Genomic DNA, 24,897 nt, shown 5'->3' with positions numbered 1-24,897 from the left:
TGGTGCTTGGCCTGCCAACTTAACTTACCAATGAAACAGAAAGCTGCATTTTACCCAGACAATACCAGAGGGATGCTGGATAGAACTCATGGGGAAAAAAAAAAAAAAAAAAAGAATTATTTTTGCTAAGGAGGTGTAAGGAAGGAAGATAAAAATCCATAGGAAAGTGGATTTAATTCCACTGCTCACATAAAAATGGTGGCATTTCTTTTGTAACCTTATACTCCTGAGTGACCTGCAAGAAGGAGGGGTGCCAGGCAGAAACATGGGTTTGCTCTTCGTTTTCTTCCTTTAGACGCAGAAAAGACTTGCAACTCTCTAGATAGGGAAGGCAGTTGTCCTTGGGTAGTGGGAAGGGGGAAAAAAAAACAAGCCACCAGACACATAAATTTGCCATAATGTCTACAGTTTTGTTGTTACCGCTCAGAACATACCTCTGTCTCCAGGATTTTAGTCTGCGGATCTGATTTTGCAACACGTCACTTGAAGGCGCAGCTCTTTGCAAGATCAGGGTGCACATGGTACCTGTGAAATGAATACACTCACATCACCAATATCAAGGAGGAAAAGTTTGATAAATAGAGACATAAGCACTTTTACTCAGTGTTCAGAGAGGTCCATTCTGTTAGCTCACAAAGTTTTAGAATTAAGTACCGATTTGGAAATTAAGGGATGGCATTTGTTAAGATTCATCACTCCTATTGCTTTGATGAAGACTAGGAAAAACATTACAGCTTCTTTTGCAGGAAACAAAACAGAACAACACATACACACACAGAGGTCTTGATATGACTAAGATGGAGAGGGGAATATGGCAAAATGAAAGAATCCCAAATTCTCCAGATTTTTCTATATCCCTCATGAAGCAAGCAGTTTATAGCATTTAGCTGTTTTCCTTGTTTTCTCCTTAATACACCATTCCCTTTTCTCCTATACTGAATTTCTTCCTTAAAAAGTGTTCACTTTAATTGCTAAAGTTTACGGACTCATGGGAGAAAGGGCAGGAAGTCAGACTTTGGGGATAGGGTAAAAATGTAAAGGTCATGCACACACTCACACACACGTACTCTCTCTCACTCCAAAAATAATACACTATTTGACAGTTTCAGGATTCAGCATGTCCCACTGAAATTTGAAAGCTTATGTGAAACTAGGCCACGTCCTGTAACCTCAAACATTTAGTCTAGGAAAACAGCTCTCAAGTCTCCAGCTCCCACATCGGGTATCGCATGACGTCTGTGCCAAATAGGAGACCTCAAACAGGGGGGCAAAAGAAACGTTGGTAAAATGAGTTGATTAAACCTGGGGAATAACAGTTCAGACTGTTAGTGACAGGTGTTGTTTTTTTTCTGGTTAACTGGCTAGTGAAATATTAAATTATACTCAAAGCATCTATAACATGAGATGGGCAGAATGGTCGAACAACCTACTTATGTTCCATCTGGTGGCACGGACAAAGGAGAAAGATGACTCATGCTTCGCAACGGAATTATTTTACCCTCCCCCTCTGATGTATTAACTATTCAAAAATCAGATTAAGGTTGAGGTTCAATGTTACCCAGAATTACAGAATCACAGAATCGTATAGGTTGGAAAAGACCTTTAAGATCATCGAGTCCAACCGTTAACCTAACCCTACCAAGTCCACCACTACACCGTGTCCCTGAGCACCTCATCCCAACGTCCTTTAAATACCTCCAGGGATGTGACTCAACCCCTTCCCTGGGCAGCCTGTTCCAATGCTGGACAGCCCTTTCAGTGAAGAAAAATTTCCTAATATCCAGTCTAAACCTCCCCTGGCGCAACTTGAGGCCATTTCCTCTCCTCCCATCACTTGTTACCTGGGAGAAGAGACCGACCCCACCTCTCTACACCCTCCTTTCAGGCAGTTGTAGAGAGCGATGAGGTCTCCCCTCAGCCTCCTTTTCTCCAGGCTAAATCCGTATGTTTCCTCATACGGATGCATCATAGCACATCCGACATCAATTATAAAAGAGCATTTAAGCTATTTAAGTTCAATTCTAAACTTTCCAGTAGTTCCGCTTGTACTCTGCTCTCTCTGGGGAATAAACAATTAATCCTGTGTGGTCTGAAGGATTATTGTTTATTTTCTCTCACCCAAACGTACTCTCCTCCCCCTCTTTAACTGCAAGTTCAGTACGATGCTCAAAGAACATATGGAATGAGTAAAACAATCAATATAATGAGATGTGCCAAACCACTCATAGCTTACGGATGATTGTAAACCCTGTTAAGTGATACTAACTTGAGCAAGAAGCCAGAGGCTTCACATCTATAAAGCAAACAACTGTTTACTGGTTCTTTTTCACATTGAAATATCCTCTTCTGCTGCAAATACAAACCCGAACCATTTTCATAACAATTTCTGCAGGTCAATACTAAATTGTACCTTCATCATGGCAGTAGATTTTATTTACTGAACAGCAATGGTCACTAGCAGACTGAAGTTTTAAGCTCTACTCTAATTCTATTTTTAAGACATCATATTGCTGTAGACAAACAATTCACACCTCTGTTTGTCACCCACTTTTATCAGGAAAAAAAAAAAATCTCTAATTGAATTAGTATTTCTAAGAACCTTATATAGCATATCTGATTTTTACATACATGGAACATTTCTATCCTTCCTCTAAGTTATAATGAAGATTAACAGCAATTCTCTATTTCTGCCATCTACACACCTATATATTGAATTTCTCCAAAAAGAAATAAGCAAATATTATTAAATAGTCTTTGAAAGACCATAATCTCAAAAACAGGCCTAGCTGCAACATCAAACAAGATAAGATGGAGCATACGGACAGATTTCAGTCTAAGTTAACAAAAGACTATGTATTTCACCCATTGCTAGCCCTGGACCTCTTGTTAACAGCATCGCTGCCTTCCGAGCTCTTAGAAGACTTGCTAATTATTCTTCCAGAACTGGCAGAAACTTGAACTCTGACCAGACTTACCCACAACACTTGCGGCAGTTTAATGCACTAGAGAAATCAAAGTTGTATATTTGCTCTTTTACAAAGAAAAAAAGTCTGCAGTTCAGTACGCATTAGGCATTTGTATTCTGTGACTAATATGACCCTGAGAGGATGTATAGAGGCCAAGAGTATACACGCTTTTTTAATTATTTAAAGGATAGCTTATATTTGTTAGATTCAAAAATTCCTAGCTAAACAGTTGTATAATAGGATACCCTTGCAAAGGTGTTGAACTACATATGTGTGCAATTATATTGTAATTACAATTTTAAACTAGATTATGTAAATATAAACTGACAGAACAATTAACAGAAAAAGAAGGCAACAAATAGCAAAGTCTTTTCTCGGCTGAATGACATTTATAACAAAACTAATGGAAGCTCTTAGACAAAAAGGGAATGAATAGCACGTATATTGCTCACTGGGCTTCTGCAAATTGAACCGTAACTCCTATCCTTCCTAAAAGCCATCTCCTAGCTTGTACCATCACAGGACTGCTTTTGCAGTTCTCCCTGGCAGCACATGGCAAAACCGAGATGACACCATCCCTTTTCACAGACAGCAGTCCTGCATAACACCGTGTTAATCCATCGGCCCTGAATGTTGCAGACACAGCCATAGTTTTATAATCAAACACAGAAAACACTATATATTCATGGAAAGGGAGTCCTCTCTGGTTTTGGGAGAGAGATCCCAATGTCTACAAACAAAGAGAAGTCACTGGAACTGCAGGCTCCCAGATCCCATCTCAAATTTCACTGCAAGTGATCTCCATCTCAAGCATTCAAACACTACATAAAAGGTGCAGCAGAATTACAGCTGAACCACAGTGAGGAGCTAGGACAGCCTAAAAGCTGTAGCATCACAGACCTGAGGAAACAAGGGTAAGGCCTGCGAGGCCATGAAACTACCTGCTGAGAAGGTGGAGTGTTTTTCCTCATTTCAGTAGGTCAAAGCTTAGGAGGAACATATGCTGCAAGAACAGCGTACGTTTGTCGTGGTTTAGCCCCAGCCGGCAACTAAGCACCACGCAGTCGCTCGCTCACTCCCCCTCGGTGGGATGGGGGAGAGAACCGGAAGAGCAAAAGTAAGAAAACTTGAGGGTTGAGATAAAAACAGTTTTAATAGGGAAAGCAAAAGCCGCGCACGCAAGCAAAGCAAAGCAAGGAATTCATTCGCTCCTTCCCATGGTCAGGCAGGTGTTCAGCCATCTCCAGGAAAGCAGGGCTCCATCACGCGTAACGTTTAACAACGTTAAAGCCTCAGATGCTTACATAAAGACTTTGGACACATGGAATAGAATTATTTCACGGTTACACTGAAAGCTAAAAGTTAGTGAGTGACACTGAGCAGGTGAGAGATCACCCTTACTCCTTCTTTGACAAAGATCTAGAAAACACCCTTGGAAAGCCTCAACTTACTTTTGTAAGCTAAACGCAGCAGAGCTTTTCCAGAAAGCATTGCTCTCGGTTCCGGCCCACTGCCAGCCGGCCCCGGGCAGCCCAGGAGAGGGGCACCCAGCACCCCACTGCGCCAGGGGACACGCAGGGCTCCCTCCACCCCTGCAGTGGGGAGAAGCACTGGCTCCAACCCCAAATTCAGTGAAGGCAGAAGGTGTTCATGTAGATTTAGGGCCAAGAAACCTTGCCGAGCAAGAACAAGCTGCTTTTCCCCTCGGGGAGGGCCTGTGCTCGCCTCCCCACGAAGCCCTCTCTCGGCCCCTGTCCACCCCTTCCTCCCGGCCCAACTCCTCGGCAGTGCCCGCACCCGGCCGGGCCCTCTGGAGGCGTCGCACACGGAAATGGGTGGACGGACCCTAAAAAAATGCACTCCCTGTCGGTGACAGGCATGCGCCGCGTCCAATAAGTATCGAGAGCGCCGCCACAAGGGCCAATGGCGCGGCGGGGCGGGCGGAGGCGGCCGCGCGCCGGGAGCCTTGGTAACGCGCGGGCCGCGTGTGGCGAGCGCGGGCGGTTGGGGACGGTCCTGCCCCGCCATGAAGATCGAGGAGGTGAAGAGCACCTCGAAGACGCAGCGCATCGCCGCCCACAGCCATGTCAAGGGGCTGGGGCTGGACGAGAGCGGCACCGCCAAGCCGGCGGGGGCCGGGCTCGTGGGGCAGGAGAACGCGCGGGAGGTGAGCGCGGGGGGCGGCAGGGCCCGGCCGAGGCTCCCCGGGGCTCCGCAGCCTCCAGCCCGGTTGAGGTGGAAGCCTCAGGGTGTCCGGGCGGCGCGGGGGGCAGGGTGTCTTTGTACGTCACGTTAGTGAGTGAGAGTCTGCGTGGGCTCCTCCGTGTATTCTGCTGCTGTGTGAGAAGGGGTGGGAGTAATCGGGGCTGTTCCTTCCCCGCTACTTTTTTGTGTTAGCTGGCGGCAAGGGCAGGTGATTGTGTCCCGGGTTTTAGGCGTAGAAATTGGGGTATCGAAGGCAATGAAACCTACCAAAAGTCAAGAGATTTGGTGCGAGTGGGGATTGGAGCTTCCGTTTCAGTCTGGTGTCTGGCCCTGGGCGGGCGCTTTAGCTGGTCTGTCGTTCTGAAAGTCAAAGATTCATTTCGTGCTTTATTTTTAAACGTTTATATATGTATGCAAGTCCAGGAGGGGGAAGGGAGCCTGTGCTCTTAGGCTGAGTTTTGTTGTCTGTGATTTTTTTTTTAATGTCTGTCAAATGATTGTAGGAAGTAGTTTTTTTTTCTGATCTTGCCTCTCTTTTTGTGTGCATGAAATTGAAATCCTCTTTATTTTTAGTGGGCTCACAAAACCTAGTATTGCTAGGCACTTTCAGTAATATTGGAACAACAGATATTCTAGCAATACTTGTGTTAACAGTGTAAATACTTATTTAACTTATAGGCTTGTGGGGTTATAGTGGAACTAATCAAAAGCAAGAAAATGGCTGGCAGAGCTGTGCTGTTAGCAGGACCTCCTGGAACCGGCAAGGTACTATTTTTCTTTTTCGATAGGAAATAAAGCATTCCCAAATCTATTTTATTTTAATTTGTTGTCACAACCATTTTAGGGTAGTGGTTACATGTTTTCATCTACTGGAATTTTGTTCATCAATGTATTGACATGGATTCCTGCTTTATATTTTGATTTTTGCCATATGATCAACACTGGCAGTATCCAGCACTGTGTTCAGGCATCGTTAGTGTGAAACCACCTCTTGTAGGTTACCAAACACATAGGTAATATGGTCTCTGAAGAAGAGTCTTAGAAGTTAGTTTTATATTAAAAGCCTAAATAGTTTTTGCCTTTTTTTTTTCCCATGCTATTTAAGGCTTTTTGCATCTATATCAGATGTCAAATTCAAATGCCCAGTATTGTTTCTTTAAGGTGTTTTATAAGTCTTTGATAAAAGTCACTTCATATGTGTCTTAACATGTTTCAGGGGGAGGAGGGTTGTTATATGTGAGAAATATATGTCAGAATATAGTCTTAATACTAAATTGATAGTTGATATATGAAAGACAATACGATGAGGAAAGTTAACTTTGTGCAGAAAGAATCCTGTGTTAATTCTCATAAAAATTAATGTGTGGGGTTTGGTTTTGTTTTTTTTTTAAGACTGCATTGGCTTTAGCTATTGCTCAGGAACTGGGAAGTAAAGTTCCCTTTTGTCCTATGGTTGGAAGTGAGGTCTATTCCACTGAGATCAAGAAAACAGAAGTTCTAATGGAAAACTTTCGACGTGCAATTGGTAAGTTTCAGAAAAACAGAAGAATTCAGTATTTGCATGATACTTATTTTGCTTTTACCCAGTTATGTAAAAAGGAAAAACTTTTCAGTGGTCATGGTGGTTTTCAGATTATTGTATGTTCTTTTTTCAGTGCTGATCTTAATTTAGTGAATCTCTTCCACACTTAGTGGAGTCAGGTTTTCTGTTTATAAACCACAATTTACTTATTGTATTATGGTTTATTCTACTTCCCCAAATTGTCCTCTCATCCTCCAGGTTCATCTCCTGGTTTTGCCTCTGACTCTGAATAAAGCCGAAAGAAAAATTATTTTTAGTTTCTTACATTAGCAGAAATACTTGTAGGCAGAAAAATGCTCTCTCCTTTTTTATTTTAGTGATTTCAGTCTACTAAGCAAACAGCCTTAATCAGGGACTCCCAAACAGCAGTGTTAGCCTGACGTAATATTCCAGTGCACACAAAGTTCCATGCCATCAAAATAAATACTGCAGCTTAATGTCTTCCTCAATTCTAGAGTCCTTTTACAAGCTTGATGTAAACTGGTTAAATTTGCAACACAACCTCAATGAGTATCTAAAATCTCTTATATGATTGCTGCTGACAGCTGATAAATGCAGTTAGAAGTGGCCCTTGTTTGTATGAGGATTGGCTAAAGATAGCCTAACTGGTTTTAGTACTGAACATATTAACAGTTAATTTTCCTGGTTTCTCTACCATGTTTCCCCTTGGACTTCATCTAAGTACGCGGTGGCAGTAAGGTGAAGAAGTCTCTCAGTTCTGCAATGAAACAAAAGTATTCCATTGACTTTTATAAGAAAGCAACTCTCAGTAGTCTCTGGTCTTCTAGTTACCGTGAATCTGGCAGGGCCTGGGGGAGGGAAGCCGGAGACTGAGTAGTCTGCAATATTTCCTTGATGTGATGAAGTTCCCTGTCAGAGATTTGGAAACCTGAACCAAGAGATGAAACTTATGCCATCCGTGTTGTCATTTCTAGAGATAGCGGTATTTTAACTCTCTCAGGTTTAACAGCCAGCTACATTGTTAGCTCCCTGCATTCCCTGAACGTCAATGGAGAGACACTTCTAAACAAATATTGGTGTTAATGAAAGATGGAACTTCTTTTATTCCTTTTTGTTGAATTCCATGTCACATTTTCATAACACAACCTTTATTGAATATTTTCATTATCAGTGTAAAAAAAAAAAAATCTCTGAAATATTTTAAAGGACTAGTAACTACTGTTTCTCATAATGGAATATTTTCCAATCCTGTTTAAATCTCAGTTATGTTTTAGCTTCCCTGCCTGGTAAATAAATAATTTACAAGGGTACGTTTCTAAAAAAATTATTTTGTATGCACAGTGCAATGTCAGCTGTGACTGGGTGCAAGAAAAGCTTCAGCTCACATGTCAACGAGCACCTAAAGTATTCATTTTGGGTTTGGGGTTTTTTTTGGGGGGGTGGGGGAGGGTTGTGTCGTTCCTTATTAGCAGGTTCTGTACACATCATCTATTGCTCATATTGTGCATTTTACTTTCAGAGGTTTTAGCCACCTCAGTTTATAAAAATGATCAGGAATATTAACATCAATTTTTTACCTTGGTTTTTTTTCTTGGAAACAACAGAGTCTGACTGGTTTGCGCCCATCACCGTATAAGGAAACTGGGATGACTGAGTTTACAGAATTTTTATTGTTGAGAGTGTTTTAATAACAGGCTTGACATAGTCTCATGGCCAAGTACTGCTGGGGGTATAGTAGAGAGTTTGTAATACCTAAGAAACATAGAAGGACAGAGTGGGAAATGAGAAGATGGAATTGTACAGGTTAAAAAAACTTCAGCTGAGAGAGATTAATCCTGTATAGAGCTTATTAGCAGCTGGCAAGGATGATGGCAGTAGCTAATGTTAGAGCTCAGTTGCAGTAAAAAATAACTACTGGAATAGCCACTTAAATAGCATATGTGTTCCCTGTGTCTCCAAATTGTAACTGCCAGTAAATCAAACAAGCACTATTTAACTCCATATAGCATTATTGAACCAACACATGAAATAGCCCACAAGTCCCTTCTTAGACTCGTGCCTCTGATTTGTAAGTAGGAAGTGTCTCTGAGTTAGAGCTCTTTTGAGAATGAAGTTCGTAGTTGATACATGCAGATTCATTTGAAAACAAAGGATAATCAGCAGCAAGTTGAAAGCATCATGTTCAAGTGTAAATATTTTCTATAGACACATCTATATGAGCACATTAGTTTAGGCTAGAGGCATGCTTTTGAAGCAAATCTCTAGGTTGTCCTCACCGACTCGGCTTTGGTTTACGTTGTGGAGCAGGCTCTGAGCATGTGAATTGGATTCTCTTCAGATTAAATGAAACTGGAAGGTGTGCTTTAGCAGCATACAAAATAGACCCCAAACACAAATGGGCGCCCAGTTTTTCAGAGCGGAATAGAGCTTGTGCTGAAAGTTTAAAAACAAAACAAAAAGGAAAAACAAACCTGTGAATGTCTGCTTCTCAGTGCCAGCAGTTCCCATATTGCTTCACATTCCTTGCATATGTAGCCTATGTGATGCAGCCTTGTCTAGGTCAGTTTTATAACTCAAAGGTTCGTTAATTTTTTTTGTCTGATGTTTTGGCATACCTGAAAAACATTTTAAAAACCTACTTAAATTAACTTTTTATGCTGTGCTAAATGAGAGAAAGCAAACATTTCTTGCCAAGAAATTATCATGTTATCCACAATTAACCTATTTCTCACATTTCAAATCCTAGTCTTAATTCGGGTCCAGTAGAGGGAGACAGACTCATATTTGTCAGTTCTTTGTATTTCCCTATCATCAACTCAAGATTACTGGTGAAGTGTCTGATCTATTTCAAAGCAAAATGAAAAGTTATGGAACAAGGAAAGTTTTATAAAGTCCTAATAGCCTCAGACTGGGCAGGATGACTTCCTTATATCTTGTTACAGCCCATTCATTATTTTTGGTATGGCATGTGTGTCTCATAAAATACTTTATAGAGTCTCTTCAGATGTGGGTTCTTTGAACTTTTATGTAGTTAGAACGTCTGCATAATTGTAGTGGTGGTGGTGGTGACGATAGTGGTTTTTCTTTGGAACAGTCTAACCGTAAAACTCTTCAGCTCTATATTATTCATCAATTTAAAATAACTTCGTTAATTACAATAGTTGTGACTAGAATAGAATATACCCAGATACTGTGATGATTGCTCAACTGTCTGAAAACCAACAAAGTAAGGATGTCATTGTCAGCTATTTTGAAATAGTTTTAAATTTGCATTATAGCAGATTCTGCTAAATTTTATCTAGCTCACCTTTTGCTATTAACTTGAAAAATATTTTAAATGATACATTAACCATTTCTTAATTTTATGTGGTTCTAACACAATACCTGTTAAATCAATTTATGTTATTTTTCACTCGGTTGCTAAAATTTAAAGTTTTTAATGTAGTTACTTTTTTCCTCCTGTCTTTTTCCTTACTTTGCAGGGCTTTTCTGATGGTACAAAAATTGTGTAAAACTCGCAGTTAGTGTCACTGATCTTTAGTTTCAGAAGATGAACTGTTTCTCTGACTTTAGCATAGGGGAACAAATCAAGCAAATCCTCTCTTTGGGGGAGTGAAAAGAGAGAGGATACTGACTTTTGCTTCAAGAGCTAATAATAACAGTCAGAAAGAAAATAACTTCTTAGGGTTTAATAAACTGCTTTGCAGGTCAGAACTTGGGCTGAACTTCGGCTCTGATGACACAGGATGAATATTCTCACTTAATATTGAAGAAGAGAACAATAATTGATCTTTCTACTTTTGAAAGTAAAAAATTACCATTAAATGTAATGCAGCCTGATAATATGTTACAGTCTGTTGGCAGTAATGCAGCTGACTCCTGAGTGTATATGGCCGTTGATTTGTGTCCTGAAACTATTCTAAACGATTTCTTGCAGGGTTGAGGATTAAAGAGACCAAGGAGGTTTACGAAGGAGAGGTCACAGAACTAACTCCATGTGAGACTGAAAATCCTATGGGGGGGTATGGCAAAACCATCAGCCACGTAATTATAGGGCTCAAAACTGCAAAGGGAACCAAACAGTTGAAGGTACGTATGGTAGAGTCTCAAAAATTTCCTTAAGTATTTCAGGTCTGCATCTTCTATTTTTAGCACTACTTTATTTCCATTTCAAGCTCTTGATCCCCATCTCTGTAGAGTGGGGATGTCAGGAGGCTGTTTTCTTTTGCTAGACAACTTAAACATACATGCTCAGGAGTAGGATAATCTGCTTTCTGTAGAATATTTAGAAGTTAGTCGTGTCTCCTACTAACTGAAATTGGGGATAAACCCATTGCTCAGTTAGCAGCCCCTGTTATTTTTCTGTTTGGCAGCACACACTTGTATGTCTTCAATGAGTTAAAGGAGAGTTTAATCAGATCCTGATGCAGTTTTGCAGCATTACCAGTACCACAGAAAAATGGGCTGAATTGGGAATCTGAACTATGATCTGTCTCAGTCCGTGATACGCTCACACTGACCCTGGCTATAAATTCATGCTCATGATAACAAACATACGAAAAAGATCTTGTTTGGTTTTGTTTTCCTGAGTCTCAACTGAATTTTTGAGGATGGTTTTGGGAAATCTTGCCTGCTGAAGTATAAATTGTTCTTTCTGTCACATCCCTTCTTTCTAGATGGGGAGGTATACTCTAGTGAATATTTGATTTGAACTGGAAATTGAGCTGGTGTGTTGCCAGCTCAGACCCACTTTCCCTTTGTTTTCTTGTACAAGTCTCTGTCCATGTTGTTCAATTTCCCTGTCAGTTAGAGTATGAGAGAACTGAAAGCTGTCTCTGTTGTTAAGAACCATCTTTCATTTGTTCACTCTGAAAACAAGAAAATGCAGAGCAAAAGTGAATAAACATGTACTGAGAGAAACAAAAGCATTTAACGTATTCCACACTCACTCTCCCTCACACAGCTCCACAGAGGATACAGATTCAAGAAATCAGGTAGCATAATCCAGTGCTATAGCCAGATTTTTTATAAAAGTTTTGTTAGAAAGCAAGAGAAGTGCTGCATCCTAGGTATAAATATATTACCACATTACACAAAGTCATACTTTGTGATAGTAACTGGTATCATTGTTTCTGGCCCTTACCATCACTTCCTTCAGATAGCAGATTTTTTTTTTTTTTGTAAGAAAGTAAGTTCTGTGCATGTTCTTTCAGATTTATTCTCTATCACTACTCCAAGTGTTACAGTTTTATAAAATCCTAGAGGTATTGTTGGGGGGAGTTGCAGTTTAATTTTGTCTGGTGGGAGTGAGCTTTAGACTAAATTTCTCTTCCTTGATTACCATAACAATATGGAACTGTTTTGACCAACTGTGATGTTCGCTTGTCTCCAGCTGGACCCAAGCATATTTGAAAGCTTGCAGAAGGAGAGAGTGGAAACTGGTGACGTTATTTATATTGAAGCAAACAGCGGAGCCGTCAAGGTAAAAGAAAAGTTCTGCACTTTCATGCAGGTGTATGTATTTTTGTAGACCTTTCTCTGCCTTTGTCAGAAGGCTCTCCGATTTATTAACCTTAGCTGATATGAAATGGTTACATGGAAGTTTTAAAAAGAGCCCAGTGTGTTCCTTATCTGGAGAGAAAATGCTCTCTTGCACTGAAAGAAGGTGGTCATCTGGTTCACAGTTAAGGTCATCTGGCAAGGAAGCTATCACTGATGCTGTCTGGATGAGTTTTCTTTCCTGTAAGATCAAGACATCGTTACGGGAAGGGGGGAAAAACCAAGCAACTTTAGTCATTTTCAGGCTGACATGTGCAGTGTATTTAATCTTTCTTTTATCGCTCTGGTATTTTCTCCACAAGATATATACATGTAGAAGGGAATACTGCATTAGTTAGCATTCTTTTCATATCTGATTTAGAAAGTAGTGTACAGCGATACTTGCTGTTTAATGGATGAGCATAATATTTTGTATCATATAATAAATCACCCACCTACAAAGGAGTCTTGAACAGTTCTCCCAATCTCTACTTAATCTGCTGCATTTGTCCTTTAGCAAGAATTGCATATGGCTAAAAGAAGGGGAGAGAGGAGTGGAATATTCTTACCACTGAAAATATCAGGTGTTTTTCAGCAGAGTTTTTGAGCTTTGATCAGTAGATAGGGTATGCCTGTTGCTAAGCAGGGAGTGGGGTGTCTGAATTGTCAGCTGAAGCTTGTCAGGACTGGAATTGTGAACCAAGCCCTTTATCTTTATCAAGTTGGTGTCACTCAAGGTTTTGGCACTGAATCTAATTCTATACCTGGGTTTCTCTTCTTTGCTTTTTCTCAGAGGCAAGGCAGGTGTGATATCTATGCTACAGAATTTGACCTTGAAGCTGAAGAGTATGTTCCCTTGCCAAAGGGTGATGTGCACAAGAAAAAGGAAATTATTCAGGATGTCACCCTGCATGACTTGGATGTGGCCAATGCTCGACCTCAGGTATCTGACTCCACTGATGAAGTCTTTACAGAAAAATTATTTGACATAGATGTGATAGTTACTAGAATAATCAAGGAGATGTAGCAAGTTGAGCTGTCCTAAATCACCCTCAAAGATTCCCCTATAGGAAAAGCAGTAGGTGTTACACTGTGAAGGCCAGTCTACCTCTCCTCTCCGGAGGGAGGTCGTGCTGCAGTTGGCTACCTCCGTGCCCCTGCCGTACAGGTTAAAGAGGCAGTTGCTAAGTTAGGATTCATGCACCTGGTCATGGAATATTTATCAGAGTACATTTCCTAACACTACAGAGAACAGCCTTACAGCCATAGCGGAGCTTCCACATGGATATTTGGGATATATTAACCTTCATGGATATATTAACCTTCACAGTTAATGCATAATGTAGACCTAGCTCTCCCCTCCACTCCACCACTGTGCCCCATCCCCTGCAGAAAGAGAGCAGTGTGGGCTGCTGCTCTTGACCAGGAAAAGAGATTATTGCTTTCTCTCCAGCAGGAAAGTTGCCTACAGATGTGAGGTAGCAGCAGCCGTATCTGCATCATTTTATTTATTGGAAGTTCTGAATACAGATTAATTTATTCTGCTCTGTGTTTATAGTTTTGTAGCCATGAAATGGAAACTGCAAGCACTATGATAAAAGGTCATTAAGTGTTTTTGACTGCTGTGGATTCTGTTGATGTCCCTGCTTCCTTCAGAAATGTTTCATAACCTCTTGTTAAATTTCCTTGTGACTTTCAGTAGAGCTCTGAACATATTGCAGCAAAAAATTGAAAACAGGAGAATTACTCCTTGCTGTAGCTTAACATAAACCCCATATTGAGGGAATTCCATCTATGTCCTAAACAAAAGCCACTAACAATACAGTATCTTTGTTTAAATGCTGACATCCCTACAGAATGATACTACAAGCCCTTAACCTACTCCATTTCAAAATAAACATCCTTTTTCACACAAAATCATTTGCATGATAAAAATCAAGGTGTTCAAAACTCTTGAAACTCAGCCTAATTGTTCCTGTGTTTACAGGTTGAACGCCTACTGTGCACACAGGCAATCCAAGTCTCTGTGTTCCCTGACAATTTTCATCCTTATGAGCTTCTCTGTGACCATTTTTTTTTTTGAAAGAGGATATCTCAATTTTTTTTTTAATGTTTTCCAAAGGAACAAGGCTAAAGAAAGGGTGAGGAGGTAGCTGACTGATTATGTTTAGAATACTGCTGCAGTGAAGTGACCTAACCTTTGACAGATTATCAACCACTGCTGATACAAAATAGCAAGTTAACTGCAAGAAACAACTTCTTTAACCAATTCCTGATTTATAAAATTCTCGTGGTGTGTGTTCACTACGAGACCTCATAGCTGATCTGTAACTTTCATTTCCTAGGGTGGGCAAGACATCCTTTCTATGATGGGACAATTGATGAAGCCTAAGAAAACTGAAATTACGGGTATGAATCCTGCATGGTGTTTTTAGATCAATATAAGCTATAAGTTTGCCAGTTAGAAAAGGATTAAAAATAGGGTTATTCATGCACCATCTCTAAATGAATGCCTGTGTAATATTTATTCATAAATATTCAGATTTCAAAAAGCAGTGATACAGCTGCAATGGCTTGATTGCAATGGCTGAAAACAGTACAACATGTTATTGGTTCACACATAGAGTGATAAAATATGTACTCTACTCTGCACCTATCTTCCTGGGGAGAAAGAGGTTAGAATGCTAGTGCCATCCCCCTTTCTCAAAACACTCCTGCCCAGAAGGTGTGAGGTTCACACTTTGACAAAGAGCCAAACTGAACAACAACAACAAAAATCTAAAAAGCATTGTTAGGATGCATGCTTATGTGAAGCAATCGTACTGAATTTCTGTGGAGTAGAAAAATGGCTTCTAAAGATTCTAACCCCAGTGCTCTAAGTGCACTGCTGCCCTTCCTACCTACACATCATTGGAGGAAAAAAAAAATCTACAGAAAGATCTATTCTCCTTTTTGCTTTGAAAGAAATGATGTTTCAGTAAGTGACTATCTAAATTTAGATCAAAGTCTGTTTCAGTACCTAACTTGAATGGCCGTCTTTTGAAGTATTTTGTCTGTTCCAGAGGTCACTTTGCTTATTCTAATGTCAGATTTATCGATGTAACATCTTGCATAGCTTTGAGATCCATATGTTCACAGAAATTTATATAGCCCTATTTTTTGTTGTGGTTAAACACAACTTCTTTGCTGAAATACAGTAGCAATATTTTGTTCTTTCAGTGATGTTCTTTTCAGCCATGCTTGGAAACTTTGTAAAGTTTAATGTTTTAAACTGAGGTTTGATTGACTTCGCCCCCTGTCCCCGCCAAACTCCCCAAACCCACAAAAATCGTAGTTTTTCACAAGCCACGTGAGGGGACAGACTACCTCAGTTAAGTGCTAGGAGTTCAGTTTAGAAATATTTTGCTGCACAGCTGTCTCCCCAATACAGTAGGGAATGCCATATATTTTTAGTGTCATTTTAGAGGTTTTTCCCTGTGGCGGTAAGATACCAAACCATGAAAAAATTCAAGGAGAATTTTACTTGCTTTAAGTCTTTCATACAGACCTATAGTTCACTAGCACAACAACTAACAGTTTCTTTTTGTTCTCAGACAAACTTCGAGGAGAGATAAATAAGGTGGTAAATAAATACATCGATCAAGGCATCGCAGAGCTAGTCCCAGGTGTACTCTTTGTAGATGAAGTTCACATGCTGGATATTGAATGTTTCACATACCTGCACCGAGCACTGGAGTCTTCTATTTCCCCCATTGTCATCTTTGCTTCCAATCGAGGAAACTGTGTTATCAGGTATGATGTATAAAGTTGAATTTTCCAGTTTGCACTGGTCCATAAACCTTGGAATTAGCTGTATCAGCAGAGTTATAATCTTTGAAGGCTTTTGTCTCTGATACTGACATCTGTGATAGTCCCTGGGTTACAAGCTGCATCAGTGCTCAAGAACTGCTTGTGAGCTTCAGGATGGGACAGGCATTTAATGCCAGGCTGACTGAGTTAAAGCAGAATGGAATTCCTCCTTTTATTTCCACTGACACATCCCTCTTTCTCTAACAGCTTCTGAATTGTCTTATTTCCTGGGTGATCTGTAACAGTTACCGTTCTCATTGGATACCTCAACACATCTGTTGCTTGCACATTAGGGACATCAAAAGCACCAGGGCTACAAACCTCTAATATCACAGTTTCTTGTTTCTTCTGGATCGTTTTGCTGTTTGCTATCCTCATTGCATCAGACTTAAGCTTCCTGTTCTTACTGTTAAAGCATGTCACAGTTCAGCCTCTCCCTACCCTTTGTTATTTCCAGCTACGTTGGTCTGGCTTTTTGTGAGTCTTTGGTCTTGCCAACTAACTTGTTTTTCATCTCCACTCCAGTTCGTGCCTCCACTTCAATATTTTGCACCCACACAATGCATTCTTTGCATGTTCAGTAAAAGTGCTCTCCTCTTTCAGATTCTTCCTTAAGTTCTACTGCTAATTTGTGGTCTAGGTCTAATTATGTCTAAACAAGCTGTCATTAGCAATGATTGCTACTCTTTAAATTGATTTAATTCAGCTGTGTAACCAGCTAGTCCTTTCCCTCTTAGTGGCTCATCTGGTATTAATCTTTCTCTGCTTGCATTGCTTAGAAGTTAAGGTGATAAGCCCTTTAAAAATGTTTAAGGTACACATTGCAGCACTCTCTTTGCAAAGGCATAAGAAGGCTGTCTTGTAAAAGTAGAGCAAATAGAGATCTGTCAGTGTGGATTCACTGCAGATCTTGTTATGAAAAAACTGTGATTTAAGAAAGGAAGATTTCCATAGAATAGTTGTATCTAATGTTGCTAAATTAAGTCCTTAAAAGCAAGCTCTTAACTGTATACTACTGTCTCAGGTAGTTAGCGATGCTCTGATTTGCCTGCTGAGTGCTCTTAAAAGGGTTGGGGAAAAATTAATTGTATAGTGTAGTTGATTCTGTAACCTCAGAAGAGAAGGAATCACTTCAGAGGAGAGCACACCATCTACTCAAGAGTACAGCAGATGATTGCAGGGCATTTTGATTCACTTCCCAAGGAGGACCATGGCCAAGGCTGCAGTGCCTGAATACTAGCACTGAACTTAGAAATGTAGTTCTTTATTAGCACTTTACTGTTTTTACCTGCAATCTCTATAGATCTCATGAAATCTGGATATCTTTCACTCTTGACTTCACAGCAAATTGTGGTGGTCTTGGAAAACCAAGAGTAGATATGTCTGCAGCCTTTGCTGTTGGGTGTTGTACATCAAACAAATAAAATGGTTGGGGTCTAGATCCTGCTCTATCCTTCATGCACAGACCTCCACTTCTCAATTTACTGGATTGCAAGCATGGAATGTAAACCACTGCAGTAGTCACTGAAAGGACTGGGGGAAGGATTGAACAGAGTAATGGCTTATTTGGCAAGAGGGGATGTTCTCCAAATAGACGATAGCGTACGTAATTTCTACCAATACTGCTAGACAACTTAGAATGATTTGTTCCTCGCTGGAAGATACTTTGGAACATTAAATAAGACTGTATCGTAAGATACAATGCAGGGAAACATGAAGGAAAGCACCACCTCTAAGTATTTTTGAGTGGCATGTTTAAGAGCTCCAGAAACAGGATTTGTTTCCCTCGGGCTGTCCAGTATCAACTTCAGACTAGAATGTTTCCTTTCTCTGTCTGGGGAGGGTGTCTCTATGGGAAGACGCGAGAATTGTAAACTAGTAGATGTGCAGTCATTTACAACTGATTTTAGTAAAATCCATGTACTGAACTCAGAGTAGTATCTGATCTCTTTCTGTTTGATTTCTCCTCTAGAGGCACAGAGGATGTGGTGTCTCCTCATGGAATACCACTGGACCTGCTGGATAGAGTGATGATTATCCGAACCATGCTGTATACACCCCAAGAAATGAAGCAGGTACGCACAGCATTTTAAGAGAAATTCTAAAAAGTCCCTGGAGTTCTAGTCCATTGGGATGACTGCTATGTCTCTGTATATTCTGTTACTATAGAGCTGTTTGACACTTTGGTCACCAGGGTTTGTGCCAGAAAGCTTACCACTTCCTAAATGCATGCTTGCTTTGGTAACCATTTACAGTAAGCCAGTTAAAATTGTGCATGCAGTTTCTCTGTCTGATTTCCACCCACTGATGAGTTGTATTGGTAAGCATCTCTGGAGCTGAAAGTGACAGCTCACTTGCATGAAGTAGCATGAATCGTTAGCTGACCTTCTCTCTTGCACAGATGTGCTTTCCATGGAGTTTGCAGGTTCCAGCAGGTAGTGCTTTTTCAGTTGGTATGAGTTGAAGTGTCACGTTTTGGGACCTTTGCTTCCAGACCTCAGGCTGTTCCTCCACGTAAGAGATGAGAGGGATTGAGGAACGCATCTTCACGCGCTGCATTTTTGCCTCTGTGCCCTGTACTATAGCTTTAACCTACTAGGACTGTCTCCTGAAACTGGGAGGGTTTTCATGCTCCTAGTCAAGTTTGGAAATGTAAGCACAATAAGCGTTGCGGAGATATGCTTCTGAACGCCTGAAACTTTTCCTGTGGGGCCATCACAATGTATTGTGTATCGATTATAATGCTTGGGTGCCGTTATGATGCTTCGTGTCAAAGATCCCCCTCATTAGCGTCTCAATGCTGTGAAGTGACACAATGCAGAAGACATTATGGTTTATCGTGTCAATTCTTTGTATTATTTAAGAGATAGTGTCAACGGAGGAGAGCGTTGTCACGAGATAATAGTCTCCTGCTGCTGGATACGTGCCAAGGTGAAGCCGAGGCATTTATCGAATATAAACGCAGAGGCAAAGCTTCATTTCACTTGGTTTGAGGAGCTTTTTGCATATGGCTGTCGTGAGCCATTCTCAGGATGATTTTTTTGTGCCTAAAAGGACACTTTTAAAGCATTACGGTATAGATTACAGTAGAAGCAGCCTGGTGATTTAATAATACGATTATGTTTTGTCTGTATACAAAACAAACTTTAAAGCGTGACTTTTACTCAGTCTGGAGATGTTAAAGACTGTTGTCTGGACTTCCCTATCCCGTACGTGAATTTTGTGTAGTGAGTAGGAGTAGTTTGTGTAGTTTGTAGGAGTACGTACGCTGAGTTACTTTTTGTCAAGGTTGCTATATGTAATACCTGCCTAGTGTGCTGTATTACCATGCAGATATTACCCCGTTACAGAGCTCAGTTCTGAACTGTTGATTTTCAGAAGAGCTGGCTAACTGCTGCGATTTCCACTCTCCCCAGGGGTGAAGGAAAGGAAGCGTTTACAGTAACATTTCCTAAAGCTAAAAATAGAGTCCAGACTTTATGTCCCATAAATCATGTTCCCATAGTCCGATAATCTCATCTTCCCTTAAATTAAGGCTTTTGAATGACGACTTTTCTTGGGAGAAGAGGAGGAGCTGTTACACTGAACTTTGGTTTCTAACTAAATACAGTTAAGCGGGCTTAAAAATAAGACGTCTATAACTGATTTCTCTATTTTTGCTCCCATTTTTCTTTCATGCTAGGAAGAAGCTTTCTCTGCTGATGTTTCTGTGTGAGACTCTTTGCCTTGGCCTTTCACAATTGATTTATCAGCACAAGAGTTGTCCATTTATCTACTGAAAGTTTGTTCATAACCAGTTCAAAATATTTCCCTCTGGGTTGATAAAGTAGAAATCCCATTGTGTAGCTCTGCTTTGAGGGCAAGACCCACAGTTACCTTAGTGCAACCAGAATAGGGAGAAAATTCACTTTTATGCATATTCTAGTCAGGGATTGTTGTAATCAAACTTCTTTGCATATGTGCCCGCTGTTAGATAGTAGAGGCTATTGTTCCTAATGTGTTTTACCTGATAAACGCTTCTTTTCCTATTTCATAGCAACTTATTTGCTGGGTTAATGGCTTGGGCCCCGATCCTTCAGTAAGGTTCTACCAAGTTGCTAGATAAAAAGTTATTTTAAAAAATTTGTTAAAGATGTGGCATTCAAGGTACCCTGTTTCTAGAAGGGGAAGAGTAAAGTAGCAGTATTTGAATGAATAGAAAGTGATGTTTGAGCAATCTAAAAGATAGAAAAAAATCTTCAATTTAAAACCGCAATTTGCAGCAGCATTGCCAATGGTTGGTATTAATATCTCAGCACAACTTCCTGCCATTTCAAGCCCCTCTCTTTTACTCTGTTCCCTACCCTGACTCCCCTAGCGCATTTTTATGGCTTTAATTTAAACGAGTGCTTCTTGATATCTTGTTTACAAAGCTGCCAAAGTGAAAAATACCTGTATTATATGAGGCTTGCAGTTCCAGAGTTATCTCAGCACTACAACACAACATCATTATCCAGTCTGCCCCTTATCACTCAGCTGGCAATACGGACTACCGAGAGACTTGTGCCACTTTTGTTACAGCTTTATATGCTCAGGCTTATTAGTGATATCTTGCTCTCCAACTTTGTAAAGATCTTCAAACTGGTACAAGCCTGAGACTGTTCTTGAAAGATTAGATTCTTCTTAGTGATTTTTTTTCTTCTTGCAGGAATAGGTGAATCGTAGAAAGTAACTTTTTGATTTATTTTACTATCTTCTTGTCAGTTGAATAAAAAGTGTGTTGTGAGCTGCTAAGGAAAGGGCGTAGCTTTCTGTAGGGCTTTTTGGAGGGCTCCGCTGTATAGCAGCAATGATACACTGCAAAATTTAGTAACTATCTGGTGTAGCTGTCCACAAGACTCCAGCTGTCACTTCCTGCATACTTTTTTCTGCTTTCTGCTTTCTTGTACAAGTTCTCATATGCTGCTCCTCATTAGTAGATATACTTTGCTAACCATGCAGAATTACCGTGAGGGGTTAGTAGTCCAGACGTGTCACCTTACCTGCCTTTTGTGATAATCAGTTTTTCAACATTAGTTGAAAACTAACAACGAAGGTCCTGTTAAGGACCTTCGTCAACATTAGTTGAAAAACATCAGTTTTTCATGTTTTTCAACATTTGCCTATTGAAAGACTTAGAATTCTACAAATTCTAGTTGAGTGGTAAGTTACACGAGGATAACTCTGCTCCATCTTGTTTTATAGCGTGTCTCGTCTCTAAGCTGACAGAGTTTCCAGATACTAAGCTAAGTAGTATAGCATGCTAATTGTTCGGGCTGGTGCCTCACGTACTCATTCATCCCAACAGATCATAAAACTTCGTGCTCAGACAGAAGGAATTAATATTAGTGAAGAAGCTCTAAACCATTTAGGGGAAATTGGTACCAAGACAACCTTAAGGTAAGTTGAGCACAGTTGGCTTTTCCTTTCAGTATAACTGGGTCTAAAAACACTGCAGGATAACTCGCTCTGGGAAGTGAGACAGCTCCCCCCGCATACGATAATGTGGTCTATTAAGAACAGTGCTAACGTTAAGAAAGAGTGGTAATCCTCCTCTTTCCTCCTTTAAGGAATGTACGTGCTGGAGGGTCTTGCGGACTTTTTTATACTGCTGGTAGAGCTGTGTGTTTCCTAACAATCTCCCACCCCTACACGTAGTCAGTTCACGGGGATGCGCTGGATTGTAATTCTTCCCCCATCTCTGTTTGATCACAGGTACGCTGTGCAGTTACTGACCCCAGCTAACCTGCTTGCCAAGATTAATGGGAAAGACAGCATTGAGAAAGAGCATATTGAAGAAATAAATGAACTTTTCTATGATGCCAAATCCTCAGCAAAAATCTTGGCTGATCAACAGGAGAAGTACATGAAATGAAGAGCTTATGTTAGATGCTTTGAAGTGGCTTTAACCCTTACACCCAGGGCTGGCTTAATTATTGAATGAGAAATGTTAATGCTTTGTCTCTTTTGGGACTGAAAAATATTTAAACGTTGGACTGCTTTGTCAGGCCAGAATTAACTATCAAGTGTTCCTATTTCATTATCGACAATAAGATGCTCCGTGATGTCTGTGTAACATCTTAGTCTCCCTTTTATGAGTATATATACAAAATGAATAGCTCTTGACCCATCGGTTTTGTCTTTAGATTTCATTACAGAAGAGCTCTAACTGAAGTTGATGCTTAAGAACAGTCTATTTTCTTTATGAATGTTGTTTTAAAATAGTTTCCTTTTACAGATGAGAACTTTTTTTTTTTGAATCAAAGTTTGTCTGAAGTGCTTTATAATAAAATATTTCAAGAATATTGGAAGCTTGCACGTTTGCCCTGAGTGTTGACCTCCCTAAAGAAACAGGCAAAATAAGTTGGAATTGACACAGCCAAATAGGAGTAAAATGGATTGGTAACACAAAAATAGATCCACAGCAAAGGAAAGAAATAGTAATGGGACCTTTTTAAAGTGTTTACTCTTTTGTAGGTCTTGGATTTTATTTTCTGAAGACTTCTTTGGAGAATGCAGAAATCATAATAGTAATTATCTTGGCCCTAGTTAAAGTCTTTCTTTCAGAGTAACTTATCCTTTCTTTGTGTTTTCTTAAAGCAGATTAAATAAAAATTGCTTTCCATCATGGTTAGCTGTTTTTTCACTATGTTCTGTCCACACTTTCTTGATCACCCAGGATCAGAAAAAAATTGCAAACTAAAAGTATATTACTTTTCATACCTAAAAATGAAAGTTAGCAGAACGATAGTGAAAAGACTAACCCAATGATTAAGGTTTGAAATCCTGCTCTGCATGGACTTTGTATGAACTTAGCCTTAGTCTCTTGTTCACAAAGTATGCTTCCGTGTTTTGTAAAGCATGGATACTTGATTGCTTCACAGCACTCTGAGGATGAAAGAGTTAAAGATTAAGATCCTTGTAACGCTGAAATACAAATCTATGTAACCATGTAGATGGATGAACCAGGAAAAAAATGTAGCTTTAGAAAGTGACTAACCTCACATCCTTATTACAACCTTTAGTGATTTCAAACACTTCATGTACACTTACTGAAATAAGCGTAGTTCTTGGGGTAGGGTGGGAAGGGAAGAACTAATAACTTGTCACAGGAGCCCAGTTTTAAATACTCTTTTTAGCAGCTGCAAAGTGGAGGAGATAAGTTTTCAATTAATACTTTTAGATCATCAAAAACTTTAATCCACGTTCCTAAATGAGCAGCTTTCTGACAAGTACCACACAGACAGCTGCTAAGCCTTCTATGAATCCTTCACAGAAAGGCAGCAGTTCCTCACACGGGGGGAATCACAGCAGTATTACATTAGGCAGACACTGGAAATTGCCTTTCTTTTTTTAAAAAAAAAAAAAAAAAAGGGTAAAAAGCACCTCTGTTACTCATTTTGCTTTCCTAAGAGGTTTTCTTTTTAAGAGTTCCTGGTAGTTAGAGAAGCTAAAATGATCGCAGAGCCATAGCATGCCTGTTTCTATAAAATACATTCACATGGCTTAATTGCTATGTATCCAATGCAACAAACCTTCCTTGTGAAATCGTAGAATTCTGACTTCTAAAACTAATGCATAAGCTCAGTCATTGTCTTTTTGGGGAAGGAATCCAGCTGCTAAAAACCTCTGTCCTCCCCCCGCACGCTCTAGAGGCTTGTCTCTTCCTTGTGCTGAAGTGCTGTTTGTGGAAATTGCTAATGATTTTTGCACTCCAAAAAAGGTGGACTGGACAGCAGAGACTGCTGAGGGGAGAAAAAAGCAAGCAGAGCTGGAAGGAAGCTGGATGGTTTGGATTTAATAATGTTTTGATCACATTCTACCATCTCAGTCATGTAAAAACCTGTCCCATTCTTCAAAGTAAAATTCTGTCAGCCAACCCTAATTAGCTTTTGTACTTCAAATAATCTATCTACTCCTTTCTCTACATCTGCAACTAAACAGTGACAGAGATATTTAATGAATGATTTTTGGTTTATCTGTGAATATTGTTGGCCAAGGAGCAATCCTGCTTTCAAACCTCAAACCCCTCTCTCTCACGGACTCCAAATGAATAAAGATTGCAACTACACCATCAGACTCATTTTCGCAGCGCTTCTAAAATCTCTTTTTACTGCGGCAGGATGGCACATTCTGTGTCAGTGCTATGGCACGATGCAGAGCCAGCCGGTGAATTAAGCTGCTGCATGGTCAAAGTGGAACCCTTTTTTTTCCTGTTGCAGTTTGAAAGTCCTTCTTGGCAATGATGAATGTCGTTGTTTAAGAATCTAAGTACCATTTTTCTTTGAGTTTTCTGAAAGATCTAACTGATCAATTTAGAAAGAAGTTTGAATAAGCCCTAAATAATTCTGAATGCCAGAGCTGTTCAAAGTCCCAATCGACGCTTGATGGCATTGGCTTTTTACTGATAAATTCGGCTCTGTTCACACAGCAGCTAAAGACCGACTGGGGCAGCGAAGGGTGGTGCCTGCTGGAATACTGAAATCTTCAGACCGCTGTTCCCGCTGCCTACCAGGGGCAGGAGAGGGCAGAAACTCTTGTTTCTCCTTTGGCAAACCAATCGTTTCTTTGCTTACAAAGTGCTCTTTATAAAAATTTAAGCTCTGTAAAACTGGGAAGAAATACCTGTTCTCACAAGGAGAAAAAAAACAAGTGATCCTCTGTAAAACTCCAGCTGGATAGCCTACCAGACCTCAGGTATCACGGAAAGACCTAGGAAGAAGTGAACTGTGTGCCACACGCTGAAAATTAGCGGTTCCATCCAACCCTAGTTTCATA

The 24,897-nt window shown here is 40.2% G+C and overlaps 1 protein-coding gene and 1 long non-coding RNA gene across 2 annotated transcripts in view; one reads left to right on the top strand and one right to left on the bottom strand.

Annotated features, from left to right (window-relative positions):
* The first annotated feature begins 4,907 nt into the window (after positions 1 to 4,907).
* Positions 4,908 to 22,825, top strand: RUVBL1 (RuvB like AAA ATPase 1). The gene is made up of 11 exons (XM_075514336.1): positions 4,908 to 5,133; positions 5,850 to 5,936; positions 6,564 to 6,696; positions 10,652 to 10,803; positions 12,107 to 12,196; positions 13,046 to 13,195; positions 14,598 to 14,661; positions 15,846 to 16,044; positions 18,074 to 18,176; positions 21,428 to 21,519; positions 21,835 to 22,825. The coding sequence occupies exons 1-11, from the start codon at positions 4,993 to 4,995 to the stop codon at positions 21,992 to 21,994; spliced, it is 1,371 nt and encodes a 456-aa protein (XP_075370451.1). The 5' UTR covers positions 4,908 to 4,992; the 3' UTR covers positions 21,995 to 22,825.
* The window catches only part of LOC142415692 (uncharacterized), a 33,728-nt gene continuing 21,020 nt past the window's right edge, over positions 12,190 to 24,897 (bottom strand). Inside the window, exon 3 of the long non-coding RNA XR_012777511.1 lies at positions 12,190 to 12,454. This is a non-coding gene — a long non-coding RNA (uncharacterized LOC142415692). The remainder of the gene's footprint in view (positions 12,455 to 24,897) is intronic.

The sequence above is a fragment of the Mycteria americana genome, chromosome 11 (assembly GCF_035582795.1).
Source record: "Mycteria americana isolate JAX WOST 10 ecotype Jacksonville Zoo and Gardens chromosome 11, USCA_MyAme_1.0, whole genome shotgun sequence".
NCBI lineage: Eukaryota > Metazoa > Chordata > Aves > Ciconiiformes > Ciconiidae > Mycteria > Mycteria americana.
Note: the sequence above shows the minus strand (reverse complement) of the source record. Positions and strands in the feature narration are given on the sequence as shown.